Raw genomic sequence first — 18,487 nt, 5'->3', positions numbered from 1 at the left:
GTTTCAGTACTGGTTTGGCTTTCTACTACATGTAGATGAGTGTCCTGGGGTAAGTAAGTCTTATTTTCTGTGACACTCTAAGCTATGGATGGGCACTTTTTTATAAAGTTCTAAATATATGTATTCAAACATTTATTTGCCTTGTCTCAGGATGTTCAACATTCCTTATTTTTCAGACAGTCAGTTTCATATTTGGGATAATGCATTTGAATTAATCATTTTTTCTTACCTTAAAAATTTGACTTTTTCCCTGTGGGCTGTTAGGCTCGCGGGGGCTGAAAATGCTTCATTTTATTGCGTCATTCTTGGCGCAGACTTTTTTGGCGCAAAATTTTTTTTCTGTTTCCGGCGTCATACGTGTCGCAGGAAGTTGCGTCATTTTTTTGACGTTTTTTTGCGCCAAAGGTGTCGGCGTTCCGGATTTGGCGTCATTTTTGGCACCAAAAGCATTTAGGCGCCAAATAATGTGGGCGTCTTTTTTGGCGCTAAAAAATATGGGCGTCAATATTGTCTCCACATTATTTAAGTCTCATTTTTTTATTGCTTCTGGTTGCTAGAAGCTTGTTCACTGGCATTTTTTTCCCCATTCCTGAAACTGTCATTTAAGGAATTTGATCACTTTTGCTTTATATGTTGTTTTTTCTATTACATATTGCAAGATGTCTTCGTTTGTCCCTGAGTCAGAAGCCACTTCTGGAAAAATGCTTAACTGAGTTTCAGTTCTACCAAAGCTAAGTTAATTTATTTTAAATGTTATAAATGTTTATCTTTAGCTATGGTTTGTATTAAGTTATTATGATATACTTTTACATGCAGATTCCATTAGTATTTATGCTTTATACATTTCCATTCTTAAGTACAAGAAATGTTTAGAAGATTTATAAGAAATATTTTTTCTAATTAAGGCTTTGTCTGACATCGTGCCTTCTAATACAATTTTTAGGTCTTTTTCACTTCTTTTTTAATTATTGAAGTTTCAAATGACCAACAACATACTGATTTATCCTTCTCTGATGTTTTTTTCTCTTTCAGAAATTCTCTTCATCAGATATTGACACTAACAAATCTACTTTTTTATATAAATTCTTTATTATTAAAGTACATTTGTTCTTTGTTGAAGAGGTGTTGATTATTTTGGATATTAAGGTAACTAGTTCTTTAAAACTAGCTGACACTATTTCTGCCATTTTATTCTTCTGTGATTTCAGAGGTTTTTCCTTCCAATTCCCCATACTAGGGAATGGAATAGGCTGAGAATTTTCTTTTATTTTTTAAACTATATTCTTTGTCAGCAGTTAAATTTAATTTGGAGGGTTCTCCAATTTATTGGAGCTATCTCTACTCCTACTAATTATGCTATTGTTGTTATAGCAAAATAGTATTTATTTTCCTTTATATAGTTATATCTTATTTATGGAAAATTATTTAGTTTCAGGTACTTTTCTAAGTATCAGATTATGATTTATTTTAGCATTGTTAAAGGGACAACATTTACTAGACTAGGTGCTGTTGCATTTGTCTTGTTTTTTGCGTTTTGCAAGTCCTCTGTTTTGACTGGTCCTTTAATCTGGACTGTCATGCTAATGACTTCATTTGTGTCTTCATTTTATTACATATATTCGCAAATGAGGGTTAATCTATGTCTTTAGCTATTTTAGCTAGAAGAATTTTGTGTTTTTTAAAAACAAAAATAAAAAACACAAAACAAAAAGAAAATCCATATTTCTTTTGTTCTAAGATAATCAATTATATTTGGATTCAATTCTTAACTGTTACTATGGGCTTCAAGATTGAGTTCTAAGACTAAACTTTAAGCTTATATTAGTTTGGTTGTTCTTATTAAGGAACGAATTCCTGAGTTCTTTCCCAAGTAACATGTTTATTATTGGGGTTCGAAATCAGCTCCCTAAATATTGCGATGTACGTGCCGTATTCCAGCTTGGCTGGTAAGGGGTAGGTTAAGACTTCTTTGAAAATTATTTGGTTCTATTTTGTCCAAATTTCTTTGATTTTATTCCAGTATGGCTAACACTTTCTTTAAGTGTGTTTCTGTCCTATATATTTTGGGTACTGTTGAAGCATGGCTGGGCACCCATGGGGTTCAAGCGCTGCTCAGACCTGGAATCTTCTGGGGTATTTCTTCCAGTTCCTTTTTTAGGAACCGGGTTTGGAGTTTTATTCAAACTATTTTGCCTTTTTATGGTCATTGATAGCATTATTTGTTTTCATTACATACAATAAATGCATATTTTCATTTTTCTGTTTTCATTCAGATTATTTTCTGAGGATGCGGAATCTCATATGATTCACTTGCTCTTCAGGACATAGTTAGAGGATCTTTTTTTCGGAAGCTCTTGATTCCTCACACAAGGGTCACCTTTTTTAGGTTTCCAGAAAGTTTGTGTCACTGTCTTTGTCTCTATCAGACAAGGGATAATTCTATTGGATTCCGTCTGTCGGTACCTTTAGTCTCTATTATTTTCTTCAGTTGCTATATATGCATAGAAGTTTTAGGTCTTATGGCCTCTGCATTGGATTCAATTCCCTTTGCTCATTTTCACTAGAAAGAACCTTTCCAGTCTTTTATGAGTGTTGTTTCTTCTAGAATATGTTGGAGGATCAATTTACCAATCAGTTCGTTGATTCCTCAGACAAGGGTAACCTTTTTTAGGTTTTCTGATAGATTCAGTGTCCTTGACTCCGTCTCTGACGGACAAGAGACGTCTGAAATTGGTTTCAGCTTGTCGAAACCTTCAATCACAATCATTCCCTTCGGTAGCCTTATGCATGGAAATTCTAGGTCTTATGACTGCTGCATCGGACGCGATCCCCTTTGCTCGTTTTCACATGCGACCTCTTCAGCTCTGTATGCTGAATCAGTGATGCAGGGATTACATAAAGATATATCAATTGATATCTTTAAAACCGTTTGTACAACACTCTCTGACGTGGTGGACAGATCACCATCGTTTAGTTCAGGGGGCTTCTTTTGTTCTTCCAACCTGGACTGTGATTTCAACAGATGCAAGTCTGACAGGTTGGGGAGCAGTTTGGGGGTCTCTGACAGCACAAGGGGTTTGGGAATCTCAGGAGGTGAGATTACCAATCAATATTTTGGAACTCCGTGCAATTTTCAGAGCTCTTCAGTCATGGCCTCTTCTAAAGAGAGAATCGTTCATTTGTTTTCAGATAGACAATGTCACAACTGTGGCATATATCAATCATCAAGGAGGGACTCACAGTCCTCTGGCTATGAAAGAAGTATCTCGAATTCTGGTTTGGGCGGAATCCAGCTCCTGTCTAATTTCTGCGGTTCATATCCCAGGTATAGACAATTGGGAAGCGGATTATCTCAGTCGCCAAACGTTACATCCGGGCGAATGGTCTCTTCACCCAGAGGTATTTTCTTCAGTTTGTTCAAATGTGGGGACTTCCAGAAATAGTTCTGATGGCTTCTCATCTAAACAAGAAACTTCCCAGGTATCTGTCCAGATCCAGGGATCCTCAAGCGGAAGCAGTGGATGCATTGTCACTTCCTTGGAAGTATCATCCTGCCTATATCTTTCCGCCTCTAGTTCTTCTTCCAAGAGTAATCTCCAAGATTCTGAAGGAATGTTCGTTTGTTCTGCTGGTAGCTCCAGTATGGCCTCACAGGTTTTGGTATGCGGATCTTGTCCGGATGGCCTCTTGCCAACCGTGGACTCTTCCGTTAAGATCAGACCTACTGTCGCAAGGTCCTTTTTTTCCTTCAGGATCTCAAATCCTTACATTTTAAGGTATGGAGATTGAACGCTTGATTCTTAGTCAAAGAGGTTTCTCTGACTCTGTGATTAATACTATGTTACAGGCTCGTAAATCTGTATCTAGGGAGATATATTATAGAGTCTGGAAGACTTATATTTCTTGGTGTCTTTTTCATCATTTTTCCTGGCATTCTTTTAGAATTCCGAGAATTTTACAGTTTCTTCAGGATGGTTTGGAGAAAGGTTTGTCTGCAAGTTCCTTGAAAGGACAAATCTCTGCTCTTTCTGTTCTTTTTCACAGAAAGATTGCTAATCTTCCTGATATTCATTGTTTTGTACAAGCTTTGGTGCGTATAAAACCTGTTATTAAGTCAATTTCTCCTCCTTGGAGTTTGAATTTGGTTCTGGGGGCTCTTCAAGCTCCTCCGTTTGAACCTATGCATTCATTGGACATTAAATTACTTTCTTGGAAAGTTTTGTTCCTTTTGGCCATCTCTTCTGCCAGAAGAGTTTCTGAATTATCTGCTCTTTCTTGTGAGTCTCCTTTTTTGATTTTTCATCAGGATAAGGCGGTGTTGCGAACTTCTTTTGAATTTTTTCCTAAGGTTGTGAATTCCAACAACATTAGTAGAGAAATTGTGGTTCCTTCATTATGTCCTAATCCTAAGAATTCTAAGGAGAAATCATTGCATTCTTTGGATGTGGTTAGAGTTTTGAAATATTATGTTGAAGCTACTAAGACTTTCCGGAAGATTTCTAGTCTATTTGTTATCTTTTCCGGTTCTAGGAAAGGTCAGAAGGCCTCTGCCTTTTCTTTGGCATCTTGGTTGAAATCTTTAATTCATCATGCTTATGTCGAGTCGGGTAAAGCTCCGCCTCAAAGGATTACAGCTCATTCTACTAGGTCAGTTTCTACTTCCTGGGCGTTTAGGAATGAAGCTTCAGTTGATCAGATTTGCAAAGCAGCCACTTGGTTTTCTTTGCATTCTTTTACTAAATTCTACCATTTTCATGTGTTTTCTTCTTCTGAAGCAGTTTTTGGTAGAAAAGTACTTCAGGCAGCTGTTTCAGTTTGAATCTTCTGCTTATATTTTCAATTTTGGGTGTGGATTATTTTTCAGCGGAATTGGCTGTCTTTATTTTATCCCTCCCTCTCTAGTGACTCTTGCGTGGAAAGATCCACATCTTGGGTAGTCATTATCCCATACGTCACTAGCTCATGGACTCTTGCTAATTACATGAAAGAAAACATAATTTATGTAAGAACTTACCTGATAAATTCATTTCTTTCATATTAGCAAGAGTCCATGAGGCCCACCCTTTTTGTGGTGGTTATGATTTTTTTGTATAAAGCACAATTATTCCAATTCCTTATTTTTTATGCTTTTGCACTTTTTTCTTATCACCCCACTTCTTGGCTATTCGTTAAACTGATTTGTGGGTGTGGTGAGGGGTGTATTTATAGGCATTTTGAGGTTTGGGAAACTTTGCCCCTCCTGGTAGGAATGTATATCCCATACGTCACTAGCTCATGGACTCTTGCTAATATGAAAGAAATGAATTTATCAGGTAAGTTCTTACATAAATTATGTTGTTGTTTTTTAACTACAGTCACCACTGCACCCTATAGTTTCTCCTTTTTTCTTGCTTGTCTTCGGTCGAATGACTGGGGGTGGCAGTTAGGGGAGGAGCTATATAGACAGCTCTGCTGTGGGTGTCCTCTTGCAGCTTCCTGTTGGGAAGGAGAATATCCCACAAGTAATGGATGAACCTGTGGACTGGATACACCACAAGAGAAATAATTTTATCAGGTAAGCATAAATTTTGTTTTTGCGGTGTTTGAGTTTAGCTGTAATTTTTCTCTTACTCATTTACTGTACCCACACATATTATACCATGTTTCTCGCCATTAAATGGACTTTCTAAAGATACCATTATTTCCATCATATCTTATAATTTACTATAAAAAAATTATAAAATATGAGAAAAAAAATTTGAAAAAAACCACACTTTTTCTAACTTTGACCCCCAAAATCTGTTACACATCTACAACCACCAAATACACCCATGCTAAATAGTTTCTAAATTTTGACCTGAGTTTAGAAATACCCAATGCTTACATGTTCTTTGCTTTTTTGCAAGTTATAGGGCAATAAATACAAGTAGAACTTTGCTATTTCCAAACCACTTTTTTTCAAAATTAGCGCTAGTTACATTGGAACACTGATATCTTTCAGGAATCCCTGAATATTCCTTGACATGTATATATTTTTTTTCAGAAGACATCCCAAAGTATTGATCGAGGCCCATTTTGGTATATTTCATGCCACCATTTCACCGGCAAATGCGATCAAATAAAAAAAATCGTTCACTTTTTCACAAGTTTTTTCACAAACTTTAGGTTTCTCACGGAAATTATTTACAAACAACTTGTGCAATTATGGCACAAATGGTTGTAAATGCTTCTCTGGGATCCCCTTTGTTCAGAAATAGCAGACATATATTGTTTTTGGCATTGCTCTTTGGTAATTAGAAAGCCGCTAAATGCCACTGTGCACCACACGTGTATTATGCCTAGCAGTAAAGGGGTTAATTAGGGAGCATGAAGGCAGCTTGTAGGGTTAAATTTAGCTTTAGTGTACTGTAGTAGACAACCCCAAGTATTGATCTAGGCCCATTTTGGTATATTTCATGCCACCATTTCACTGCCAAATGCGATCAAATTTAAAAATAAACGTTATATTTTTAAAAATTTTTGGTTTCTCACTGAAATTATTTACAAACAGCTTGTGCAATTATGGCACAAATGGTTGTAAATGCTTCTCTGGGATCCCCTTTGTTCAGAAATAGCAGACATATATGGCTTTGGCGTTGCTTTTTGGTAATTAGAAGGCCGCTAAATGCCACTGCGCATCATACGTGTTTTATGTCTAGCAGTGAAGGGGCTAATTAGGTAGCTTGTAGGGAGCTTGCAGGGTTAATTTTAGCTTTAGTGTAGAGATCAGCCTTCCTCCTGACACAACCCACCCCCTGATCCCTCCCAAACAGCTCTCTTCCCTCCCCCACCCCACAATTGTCCCCACCATCTTATGTACTGGCAGAAAGTCTGACAGTACTAAAATAAAAGTTGTTTTGGGGAGTTTTTTTTTAAAAAAAATTCTGCTGTGTAGGATCCCCCCTTAGCCCCCAACCTCCCTGATCCCCCCACAAACAGCTCTCTAACACCCTCCCCCATCTGCCTTATTATGTGCCGTATTGTGTGCTGGCAGCTGTCTGACAGTACCCAGTTTGAAATCAAATATGTTTTTTTTTATTTTAAAAAAACTATTTTCTGTAGTGTAGCTGCCCAACCCCCCCACCCTCTCCCAGATCGCTTAATATTTTTTATTCCCACCGATCCCCACCTTGTCTCTCCTTAAACTTGTTCCATAGTGTAGGGTTCCCACCCGCCTGCACGTGCACCTGCGCACACACCCACACGCGATCCCGCCCCCTCCTACACCGATGGCCGCCTTCCTGTATCAGCTCCCACCTACCAACGAACATAGCCATCGATAGCCGATGCAGAGAGGATCACAGAATGGCTCTCTGCATTGGACTGCTAAAAACTGTTATTGCAGAATGCCTCGATATTGAGGCATCACTGCATTAACTGGAAAGCGGCTGGAAGCGATGAGGACTGCTTCCAACGCTTTCAAAGACCAACGACGTACAGGGTACGTCCTCGGTCGTTAACTGTATTTTTTTGGAGGACGTACCCTGCACGTCGTCGGTCATTAAAACCTAATCTGAACGGGTGCATTACAATTTTAAATAGAAGCATTTTTACAATACACATCCATTAGCCAACATGCTTCTAGTAAAAGTTATGACTGTTTTTCAGTGGCATATGCACATATGCTATGAGGTCCCGTGCACCAGTATTCAAACTCAGAGAGCTGGCGGTGGGGGTGTATTGCATCTGTGAAACCGTAATTTGTGTCATACAAGCCACTGCTGACTTTCTGAAATGGTTTGGTATTTGAATAAGAGTGCACAGGCCCTAGAAGCATATGTGCGTATGCCGCCAAAAAACAGTAATAACTTTTTACTTGAAGCATTTTTGCTGATGAAAGTAAAAATGCTTCTATTTAAAACTGAAATGCACCCATGCACATTTCAGTTTTGGTCTTTCTATCCCTTTAACTAAAATTATTTTTATGCACATAGATGTTATAACATTATGGGATATGATTTGTGCAGCTACATGAAGGTAGGGACGCAAGTATTTGCCTTTATAAGGGCTCGTATGCACATCCAGCTAAATGAGACATCTGGCATCATGTATATTGTCTCTTCCTGGCTAATACTCAGTTTGCTTACAGCACATTCTCTCAGGCTGCCTCCCTGCTTCACACATCTTGGATATCAGGGCAATTCATTGAGGGTTTTGGAGATATTTATTGTATTATGGTCCCACCATCCCAATAACGGGTTTCATGTTCTTATAGCTATCTAGTGATCATCAAAGTAATACTGATCACCTGACAGCAATGGCTAGCCTCAACTTGTTGTGATGTTGTCATAGTAATACTGATCACCTGACCACAATGGCTAACCTCATTTTGTTGTGATGTCGTCATAGTAATACTAATCACATGACAGCAATGGCTAACCTCATTTTGTTGTGATGTCGTCATAGTAATACTGATCACATGACCGCAATGGCTAGCCTCATTTTGTTGTGATGTCGTCATAGTAATACTGATCACCTGACAGCATTGGCTAGCCTCATTTTGTTGTGATGTTGTCATAGTAATACTGATCACCTGACAGCATTGGCTAGCCTCATTTTGTTGTGATGTTGTCATAGTAATACTGATACATGACAGCAATGGCTAGCCTCATTTTGTTGTGATGTTGTCATAGTAATACTGATCACATGACAGCAATGGCTAGCCTCATTTTGTTGTGATGTCATAGTAATACTGATCACATGACAGCAATGGCTAGCCTCATTTTGTTGTGATGTTGTCATAGTAATACTGATCACCTGACAGCAATGGCTTCCCTCATTTTGTTGTGATGTTGTCATAGTAATACTGATCACATGACAGCAATGGCTTCCCTCATTTTGTTGTGATGTTGTCATAGTAATACTGATCACCTGACAGCAATGGCTAGCCTCATTTTGTTGTGATGTTGTCATAGTAATACTGATCACATGACAGCAATGGCTTCCCTCATTTTGTTGTGATGTTGTCATAGTAATACTGATCACCTGACAGCAATGGCTTCCCTCATTTTGTTGTGATGTTGTCATAGTAATACTGATCACCTGACAGCAATGGCTAGCCTCATTTTGTTGTGATGTTGTCATAGTAATACTGATCACATGACAGCAATGGCTAGCCTCATTTTGTTGTGATGTTGTCATAGTAATACTGATACATGACAGCAATGGCTAGCCTCATTTTGTTGTGATGTTGTCATAGTAATACTGATCACCTGACAGCAATGGCTAGCCTCATTTTGTTGTGATGTTGTCATAGCAATACTGATCACATGACAGCAATGGCTTCCCTCATTTTGTTGTGATGTTGTCATAGTAATACTGATCACCTGACAGCAATGGCTTCCCTCATTTTGTTGTGATGTTGTCATAGTAATACTGATCACCTGACAGCAATGGCTAGCCTCATTTTGTTGTGATGTTGTCATAGTAATACTGATCACCTGACAGCAATGGCTAGCCTCATTTTGTTGTGATGTTGTCATAGTAATACTGATCACATGACAGCAATGGCTAGCCTCATGTTGTTGTGATGTTGTCATAGTAATACTGATCACATGACAGCAATGGCTAGCCTCATTTTGTTGTGATGTTGTCATAGTAATACTGATCACATGACAGCAATGGCTAGCCTCATTTTGTTGTGATGTTGTCATCGTAATACTGATCACATGACAGCAATGGCTAGCCTCATTTTGTTGTGATGTTGATACTAGGGCCCATAGATCCATGTTTCTTCGAACTTCTAAATAATTGTGAAATCAAAATAAATGGGAGAACTGGGTGAGAATAAAAGTAGATGGTGTTTTGTAAAATTCAACATAGAGTGTGACTGTTTTATGTCTAGAGGTTTTTTTTATTTTTATTTGGTTATTGTATTGTTTTTGTTATTTTTGTGGGTCAGTTTTTGCCACTTTGGACAGTGGTAGGAACATGCATGCATTGTTGCAATCAGGAAAATCAGGTTTTTGTGCAATTTTAAAATGCATCTATATGTTTTTACAAACACTGTCGCAAACGCTTCTGCCATATAGTTCTTTAGATATGTGTATGCTCCTGAGCCTCCTGGGCCTGTATCAATATTCTCTCACAGAATAAAGCTAAGTTTAATTTAAGGAGACCAAGAGAAATTTGATAAGTTAATTAAAAAAAAAAATGTTTTGTTTATTTAAATGTCAGATTTAATTTCCCCAGTTCTATGTAGCAGATGTCATGGAAGTATACACTGATATCAATTGCCTGTTGCTATGATCAATCTAATGAAAATATTGGTTTATAACATGAAAGAAGACACTGTTGTCCTATAAACTCACAGATCACTTGTGCAAAATTTTTCCCCACCTATATTTTTGGCCACGTCTGGAGTCTCTGATTTATTGTTTGTGTTATTTCAGGAATAACGATGGTGGACCCAAGCATTTGGTTTTTGGACCGTGCTCTGTACTGGCATTTTCTGACCAACACTTTTACTTCCTATTACCGACTCATGATCTGTCACCTGGGACTGCCGCAGTGGCAATACTTCTTCACCCGCTTTGGCCTCAGTCCTCAGGCAAAGGTGGGTATTTGAAAACATTTCCCTGTGTTTATACTAGAACTGTTTGCGACATAAGTACATAAAATAATCCAGCAGATCGGCAGAGGAAAGGCTAAATATCTGAGACTGACAAGCGTCTGCAATAGGGTTATACAGTCCAGTCTTTTCAAATGATTTATATACAGTTGTGCTCATAAGTTTACATACCCTGGCAGAATTTATTATTTCTTGGCCATTTTTCAGAGAATATGAATAATAACACAAAACTTTTCTTTCACTCATGGTTAGTGTTTGGCTGAAGCCATTTATTATCAATCAACTGTGTTTACTCTTTTTAAATCATAATGACAACAGAAACTACCTAAATAACCCTGATCAAAAGTTTACATAGCCTGGTGATTTTGACCTGATAACATGCACACAAGTTGACACAAAGGGGTTTGAATGGCTATTAAAGGTAACCATCCTCACCTGTGATCTGTTTGCTTGCAATTAGTGTGTGTATAAAAGGTCAATGAGTTTCTGGACTCCTGTCAGACCCTTGCATCTTTCATCCAGTGCTGCACTGACGTTTCTGGATTCTGAGTTATGGGGAAAGCAAAAGAATTGTCAAAGGATCTGCGGGAAAAGGTAGTTGAACTGTATAAAACAGGAAAGGGATATAAAAAGATATCCAAGGAATTGAGAATGCAAATCAGCAGTGTTCAAACTCTAATCAAGAAGTGGAAAATGAGGGGTTCTGTTTGATAACATACTGCATTCATCTTGCCATCAATTCTGACCAAATTTCCTGTGCCTTTGTAGCTCACACATCCCCAAAACATCAGTGATCCATCTTCGTGTTTCACTGTTGTAATGGTGTACCTTTCATCATAGGCCTTGTTGACTCCTCTCCAAATGTAGCGTTTATGGTTGTGATCAAAAGCTCAATTTTGGTCTCATCACTCCAAATTACTTTGTGCCAGAAGGTTTGAGGCTTGTCTCTGTGCTGTTTGGCTTTATTGTAAGCGGGATACTTTGTGACATTTGAGTAGTAATGGCTTTCTTCTGGCGACTCAACCATGCAGCCCATCTTTCTTCAAGTGCCTTCTTATTGTGCATCTTGAAACAGCCACACCACATGTTTTCAGAGAGTCCTGTATTTAACCTGAAGTTATTTGTGGGTTTGTCTTTGCATCCCAAACAATTTTCCTGGCAGTTGTGGCTGAAATTTTAGTTGGTCTACCTGACCATGTTTTGGTTTCAATAGAACCCCTCATTTTCCACTTCTTGATTAGAGTTTGAACACTGCTGATTTGCATTCTCAATTGCTTGGATATCTTTTTATATCCCTTTCCGGTTTTATACAGTTCAACTACCTTTTCCCGCAGTTCCTTTGACAATTCTTTTGCTTTCCCCATGACTCAGAATCCAGAATCGTCAGTGCAGCACTGGATGAAAGATGCAAGGGTCTGTCAGGAGTCCAGAAACTCAATGACCTTTTATACACACACACTAATTACAGGCAAACAGATCACAGGTGAGGATGGTTACCTTTAATAGCCATTCAAACCCCTTTGTGTCAACTAGTGTGCATGTTATCAGGCCAAAATCACCAGGCTATGTAAACTTTTGATCAGGGTCATTTGGGTAGTTTCTGTTGTCATTATGATTTAAAAAGAGTAAACACAGTTGATTGCTAATAAATGGCTTCAGCCAAACACTAATCATGAGTGAAAGAAAAGTTTTTGTGTTATCATTCATATTCTCTGAAAAATGGCCAAGAAATCATAAATTGTGCCAGGGTATGTAAACTTATAAGCACAACTGTATATATTATTTTTTTATTAGAAGAACCTTTAAATTGTAAAGTGTCGCTTAATTGAAACAAAATAGGTACCTGAGCAGTGATACATAAAAAGACCCAGGAACCTATCATCTTTTAGGGATTTGCAAGGATGTGGCAGTTGTAGAGAAAATAAACGAGCTTTTCTATAACTTAAAGGGACAGTCTAGTCAAAATTAAACTTTCATAATTTAGATAGGACATGCAATTTTAAACAACTTTCTAATTGACTTGTATCATTAAATTTGCTTTGTTCTCTTGGTGGTATTTTTGAAAAGCTAAACCTAGCTATGCTCAAACTGATTTCTAAACCTTTGAAAACCGCCTCTTAGCTCAGAGCATTTTGAAAGTTTTTTGCAGTTAGACAGTACTAGTTCATGTGTGTCATATAGATAACATTGTGATCACTCCCGTAGAGTTATTTAGGAGTCTGCACTGATTGGCTAAACTGCATGTCTGTCAAAAGCACTGAGGTAAGGGGGCAGTCTGCAGAGGCTTAGATACAAGTTAATCACAGAGGTAAAAAGTATATTAACCCCTTAATGACAACAGTACTTTTCCATTTTCTGTCCGTTTGAGACAACAGCTATATTTACATTTTTGCGGTGTTTGTGTTTAGCTGTAATTTTCCTCTTACTCATTTACTGTACCCACACATATTATATAACGTTTGTCTCGCCATTAATTGGACTTTATAAAGATACCATTATTTTTATCATATCTTATAATTTACTATAAAAAAAATTATAAAATATGAGGAAAAAATGGGGAAAAAAAAACACTTTTTCTAACTTTGAGCCCCAAAATCTGTTACAAATCTGCAACCACCAAAAACACCCATGCTAAATAGTTTCTACATTTTGTCCTGAGTTTAGAAATACCCAATGTTTACATGTTCTTTGTTTTTTTTCCAAGTTATAGGGCCATAAATACAAGTAGCACTTTGCTATTTCCAAACCACTTTTTTTCAAAATTAGCGCTAGTTACATTGGGACACTGATATCTTTCAGGAATCCCTGAATATCCCTTGACATGTGTGTATGTGTATATATATATATATATATATATATATATATATATATATATATATATATATATTTATATATTTATTTTTTTTAGAAGACATCCCAAAGTATTGATCTAGGCCCATTTTGGTATATTTCATGCCACCAGTTCACCGCCAAATGCGATCAAATAAAAAAATCGTTCACTTTTTCACAAATGTTTTCACAAACTTTAGGTTTCTCACTGAAATTATTTACAAACAGCTTGTGAAATTATGGCATAAATGGTTGTAAATGCTTCTCTGGGATCCCCTTTGTTCAGAAATAGCAGACATATATGGCTTTGGCGTTGCTTTTTGGCAATTAGAAGGCTGCTAAATGCCGCTGCGCACTACACATATATTATGCCCAGCAGTGCAGGGATTAACTACGGAGCTTGTAGGGAACTTGTAGGGTTAATTTTAGCTTTAGTGTAGTGTAGTAGATAACCCATTTTGGTATATTTCATGCCACCATGTCACCGCCAAATGCGTTCAAATAAAAAAATTGTTTCCTTTTTCACAAACTTTAGGTTTCTCACTGAAATTATTTACAAACAGCTTGTGCAATTATGGCACAAATGGTTGTAAATGCTTCTCTGGGATTCCCTTTGTTCAGAAATAGCAGACTTATATGGCTTTGACGTTACTATTTGATAATTAGAAGGCCGCTAAATGCCGCTGCGCATCACACGTGTATTATGGCTAGCAGTGAAGGGGTTAATTGGGTAGCTTGTAGGGAGCTACTCCCAAACAGCTCTTTTCCCTCCCCAACCCCACTATTGTCCCCGCCATCTTAAGTACTGGCAGAAAGTCTGCCAGTACTAAAATAAAAGGTATATTTGAGTTTTTTGGGGGGTTTTTTTTAGCATATTTACATATGCTGCTGTGTAGAATCCCCCCTTAGCCCCCAACCTCATGGATCCCCCATCAAACAGTTCTCTAACCCTCCCCCTCTAGCTTAATGGGCGCCATCTTGGGTACTGGCAGCTGTCTGCCAGTACCCAGTTTAGTAAAAAAATTATGCTTTAATTATTTGTTTGCCCTTTTCTGTAGTGTAGCTTCCCCCCCCCCCTCCCAGAACCCTTCGATTATTTTAAAAATGAAAATCCCCCCTTTTCTCCCAATTTTTTATTCCATTTTTCTGTATTGCATTGGTTCCCACCCGTTCGTGCCCAGTGCACGCGCCCACCCGCCGCCCCCTGTGCACACACGCGTCCGTGCGCGCCCCCTGACACTCCCGCCTCCGATCCCGCCCCCCTCCACATCACAGGCCCATTTCAGGCCGCCCACCCGCCTCCCTGCTTTGCTGCCACCAACGACGCTCCGGTGCAGAGAGGGCCACAGAGTGGCTCTCTCTGCATCGGAGGCTTGTAATGGGGTATTGCAGGATGCCTCCATATCGAGGCATCACTGCAATACCCTCAGAGCTGCTGGAAGCAATCGCTTCCAGCACTCTGTTAGACAACTGACGCACCAGGTACGTCTATTGTCATTAACTGCTTGTTTTTGCATGACGTACCTGGTACGTCAATTGTCATTAAGGGGTTAATATAACTGTGCTGGTTAAGCAAAACTGGGGAATGGGTATTAAAGGGATTATTTATCTTTTTAAACAATAAAAATTCTGGTGTAGACTGTCCCTTTTAATTTTAGCTGCACGGCATGGGTTACATGAGTTGGTGCACTGTGTGTTTAGTACACAGTGAAATTTATCACAATAAAGATATACACATGTTCAATTGCATTAAAATAGGACTCAGAACTGTTTTGTAAACTGAGGAAATGTCTGTGTATGTTTTGGGTAATGTATAATTATATTTTGTGTGCGCTATATAGTTAGTAATGCAACAATATGCTATATGTGTATATATGCATAATTAAATTGTGTTTTGGTCTCTGAATGCCTCAATCAGCAATGCCCATTTAGCAGCCCATGGGCTACAAGTGGCCATCTGCACTAGTTTTTGTAGCCCCTTGGAAAAACATAGTACTAAGAATGAGTGTCATAGATTTTGTGGCCCCGGAAAAAGCAGAACTAAAAATGAGTTCTTTGGGGACTTCAGGTATGTGGACAGAAAGGTTGAAGGAAGAACCAAAGAAAGAGGGTACCTTGAAAACTTTGTTAAATCTGATCCTGTGTCACTGTTGTTGTTTTTTGGAAATATGTTATTATTTGTCTGTTTAGTTACTAAAACTGCTAAAATATTGAGCTGTGGTACAATGTGTAAGGAAGTAGCCATCACTGGTTTAATTGGTATTGTGCTATTTATGTACAATTGTTCCAAGAGAAAACACTGTTAAAGCGTTATGACCCGGATTATGCCTAGGCAGATGAAAACATAAATCCTTACTTAGCATTAAATAATACCCTAAAGTGCATGGCAGTGTGGGCCCTTTGTATTCTAATGAAATCTTTGTTTCACTTTGATTTTAATGTATCAAAATGCAATTAGTAACGTTGGGGAATTTTTAATTCTAAATTACATTTTAAGAAAAATACTTGTGTCATTATGGTTAACATATACACTATACAAGTATAGACAATATCAGGGTTATAAAACTATAAAGTATCCATTACTAATGCGTGTGTAATCAGAAGTACAGTATGACATTACATTCTAGTAGATAAGCTTGAGAGTAGTGTGTGTAACTTTGATCAATAGGTCAAGTGCATTAAAACACATAATGAATAATATAGTATTTAGTTATGGTCCTACATCACTATGTTTAATGGCTAATCTTGTATCCTAGCAACAGACGCTGCTGCACTCCTGACAAAGTCATGTTGCAGCATTAGTTTTACCACTTGCTGATGTAGTGTTGTGTGCAGTGGTGATCGTAGGACCCTGTGTTAAAGTGATATGGATGCCAACATTAAACTTTCATTATTCAGGCTTGGTATACAGTTTAAAAAAACATTTTCTATTCTTCTATTATTAAATTTGCCTGCTCTTGGTATTGTATGTTAAAACTTATGTCCTTTCCATAAGAGCATTCTGAGGTTGGCTCAAAAGTGTACTCATTATTATTATACTTTATTTATAAAGCGGCAACAAATTCTGCAGTGCTGTCCATGGGTACAAAGAGAAGTACAACGATGATACAATATTTTTAAGACACAGGACAAAATGTATCAAACAAATACAGGAGGAATTGATGGCCGTATTCCTGTGGGAATTTACCATCTACAAGGGTAGGAGATTGAGAAACCGTGAAGACTGAAAGTGTGAGAGTGATGTTTGTACAGAGTTAGATGAGGGCAACTATTAGGCAAGTGGAATTCTTTAGTTACTGAGTTGGGTGATGGGTAACCCTGAACAGAAATGTCTTTAGGGAGCGTTTAAAGGAGGACAGATTAGGGGAAAGTCTGGGAAATGCGTTCCAGTGGATTGGTGCCGCACGAGAGAAGTCCTGCAGTCTAGCATGGGATGTCCTGAACAGTGAATAGCATTTTTTCCATAATTGTTGCAAACACAGCTGCTGTATAGTGATTAAAGGACCAGTAGATACTGTAGATTTGCATAATCAACAAATGCATGATAAAAGACAATGCAATAGCAATTAGTCTGAACTTGATAAGTAGATTTTTTTTTTCTGATTAATTTGAAAAGTTATGTCTATTTCCACTCCTCCAGTATCATGTGACAGCCACCAGCCAATCACAAATACATATATGTATATTCTGTGAATTATTGCACAGTAGGAGCTGGTGTCTCAAAAAGTGTAACTGCACATTTTGTTAATGGAAGTAAATTAGAAAGTTGTTTAGAATCGCTGCTCTATCTGTATCAGGAAAGTTTAATTTCGGCTTGTGTCCCTTTAACTCCTTGCTCCATATGGACGTAGGCACAATGTCACACAATACTTTACCCAGCATACTGTCTTGACGTAGTACTTACTTCCAGCACAGAGGCACATGTTGTGGTCCCCACAGTTAGCTTAAACAGCAGGAGCCGCAACCAGGGAGCAGAAGATATCTCCTTCATATGTCACTCTCTGTAATGATCTTCCATTGGAGCAGAGTGGTAGCGGTGGGAGAGAAGGAGGGAGGCGGGTGGGCAAACGAGCACAAGATGAGGGAGGGATGGGTCCTTACACTACAGAAATATATTGGTTGGAGGGAAGAGGTGGGAGCCTGCACTACTGAAAAAGTGATATTGGAAAGGGGAGGATGAGAAGGGGTCCCTACACTACAGAAAAAAGATATAAAATAAAAAAGAAGTAAAAAACAAACATGGCAGAGAGCAGTGGAGGGGGGAGGTTAAAGGCTATTTGGGGGGGGATCGGGGAGGTGGAAGTGTGAGGAGAGAACCCTATACTACAGAAATTTAAAAAACAAATACATTCCTAAAATGCATAATGGCAGAGTGTTTGCCAGTATCTTAGATGGTGGGGACCTGTGTAGGAGGGGGAACAGAGCTGTTTCGGAGGGATCAGAGGGTGAGAGGGTACTCTTTACACTACAGCAGATGCTACCCTTATGCTCTAACTGATTAAACCCTTCACTGCCTGGAACTTCAGAAGTGTGGTGCGAAGCTGTAATTAACAGCCTTTTAATTGCTAAATCATGCATGTCTGCTATTTCTGAACAAAAGGGACCCCAGAGAAGGCAAATCAAAAAAACAAAGGCTCTATTTCTGTCTAAACAGAGTGAGAGCAAAAATGCTGAGAATGATCCAAAATTACTTTGGACAATTATTTCTCTGAAATTCCCGGTAGCGAAGGTAGTTAGCCCCAGTAACGTGCGTATTCCTGGACCATTATATAGCAGCAGTTTCTCAGCTACAGTCCTCAAGTTATTTTATTTAACACCAGCTCAAAGCTTCACCAGTTTGTGCTGGGAGAAAGGCCCATGTGTGTTACATGCTGCGGTGTGTTATTTATGGTTGGGAGTGTGGTTTAATCCTAGTTAGCATGCTGGGGTTAAAGTGATGGTAAATTTCATACTTTAAAGGGACATGAAACCCATATTTTTTCTTTCATGATTTAGAAAGAGCATGCAATTTAAACAACTTTCTAATTTACTTTTATTATCTAATTTGCTTCATTCTCTTGATATCCTTTG

General features: G+C 38.3%; 1 protein-coding gene across 2 annotated transcripts in view; it reads left to right on the top strand.

Moving 5' to 3' along the window:
• The window catches only part of TPGS2 (tubulin polyglutamylase complex subunit 2), a 167,224-nt gene that overhangs the window by 127,306 nt on the left and 21,431 nt on the right, over positions 1 to 18,487 (top strand). For both annotated transcript variants that reach the window (XM_053701050.1, XM_053701049.1), the window contains exon 7: positions 10,410 to 10,573. In XM_053701050.1, coding sequence (XP_053557025.1) covers positions 10,410 to 10,573 — 164 coding nt within the window. The remainder of the gene's footprint in view (positions 1 to 10,409; positions 10,574 to 18,487) is intronic.

Source organism: Bombina bombina, chromosome 2 (assembly GCF_027579735.1).
Source record: "Bombina bombina isolate aBomBom1 chromosome 2, aBomBom1.pri, whole genome shotgun sequence".
NCBI lineage: Eukaryota > Metazoa > Chordata > Amphibia > Anura > Bombinatoridae > Bombina > Bombina bombina.
The sequence above is the reverse complement of the archived record's forward strand: the minus strand, read 5'-3'. Positions and strand labels throughout refer to the sequence as shown.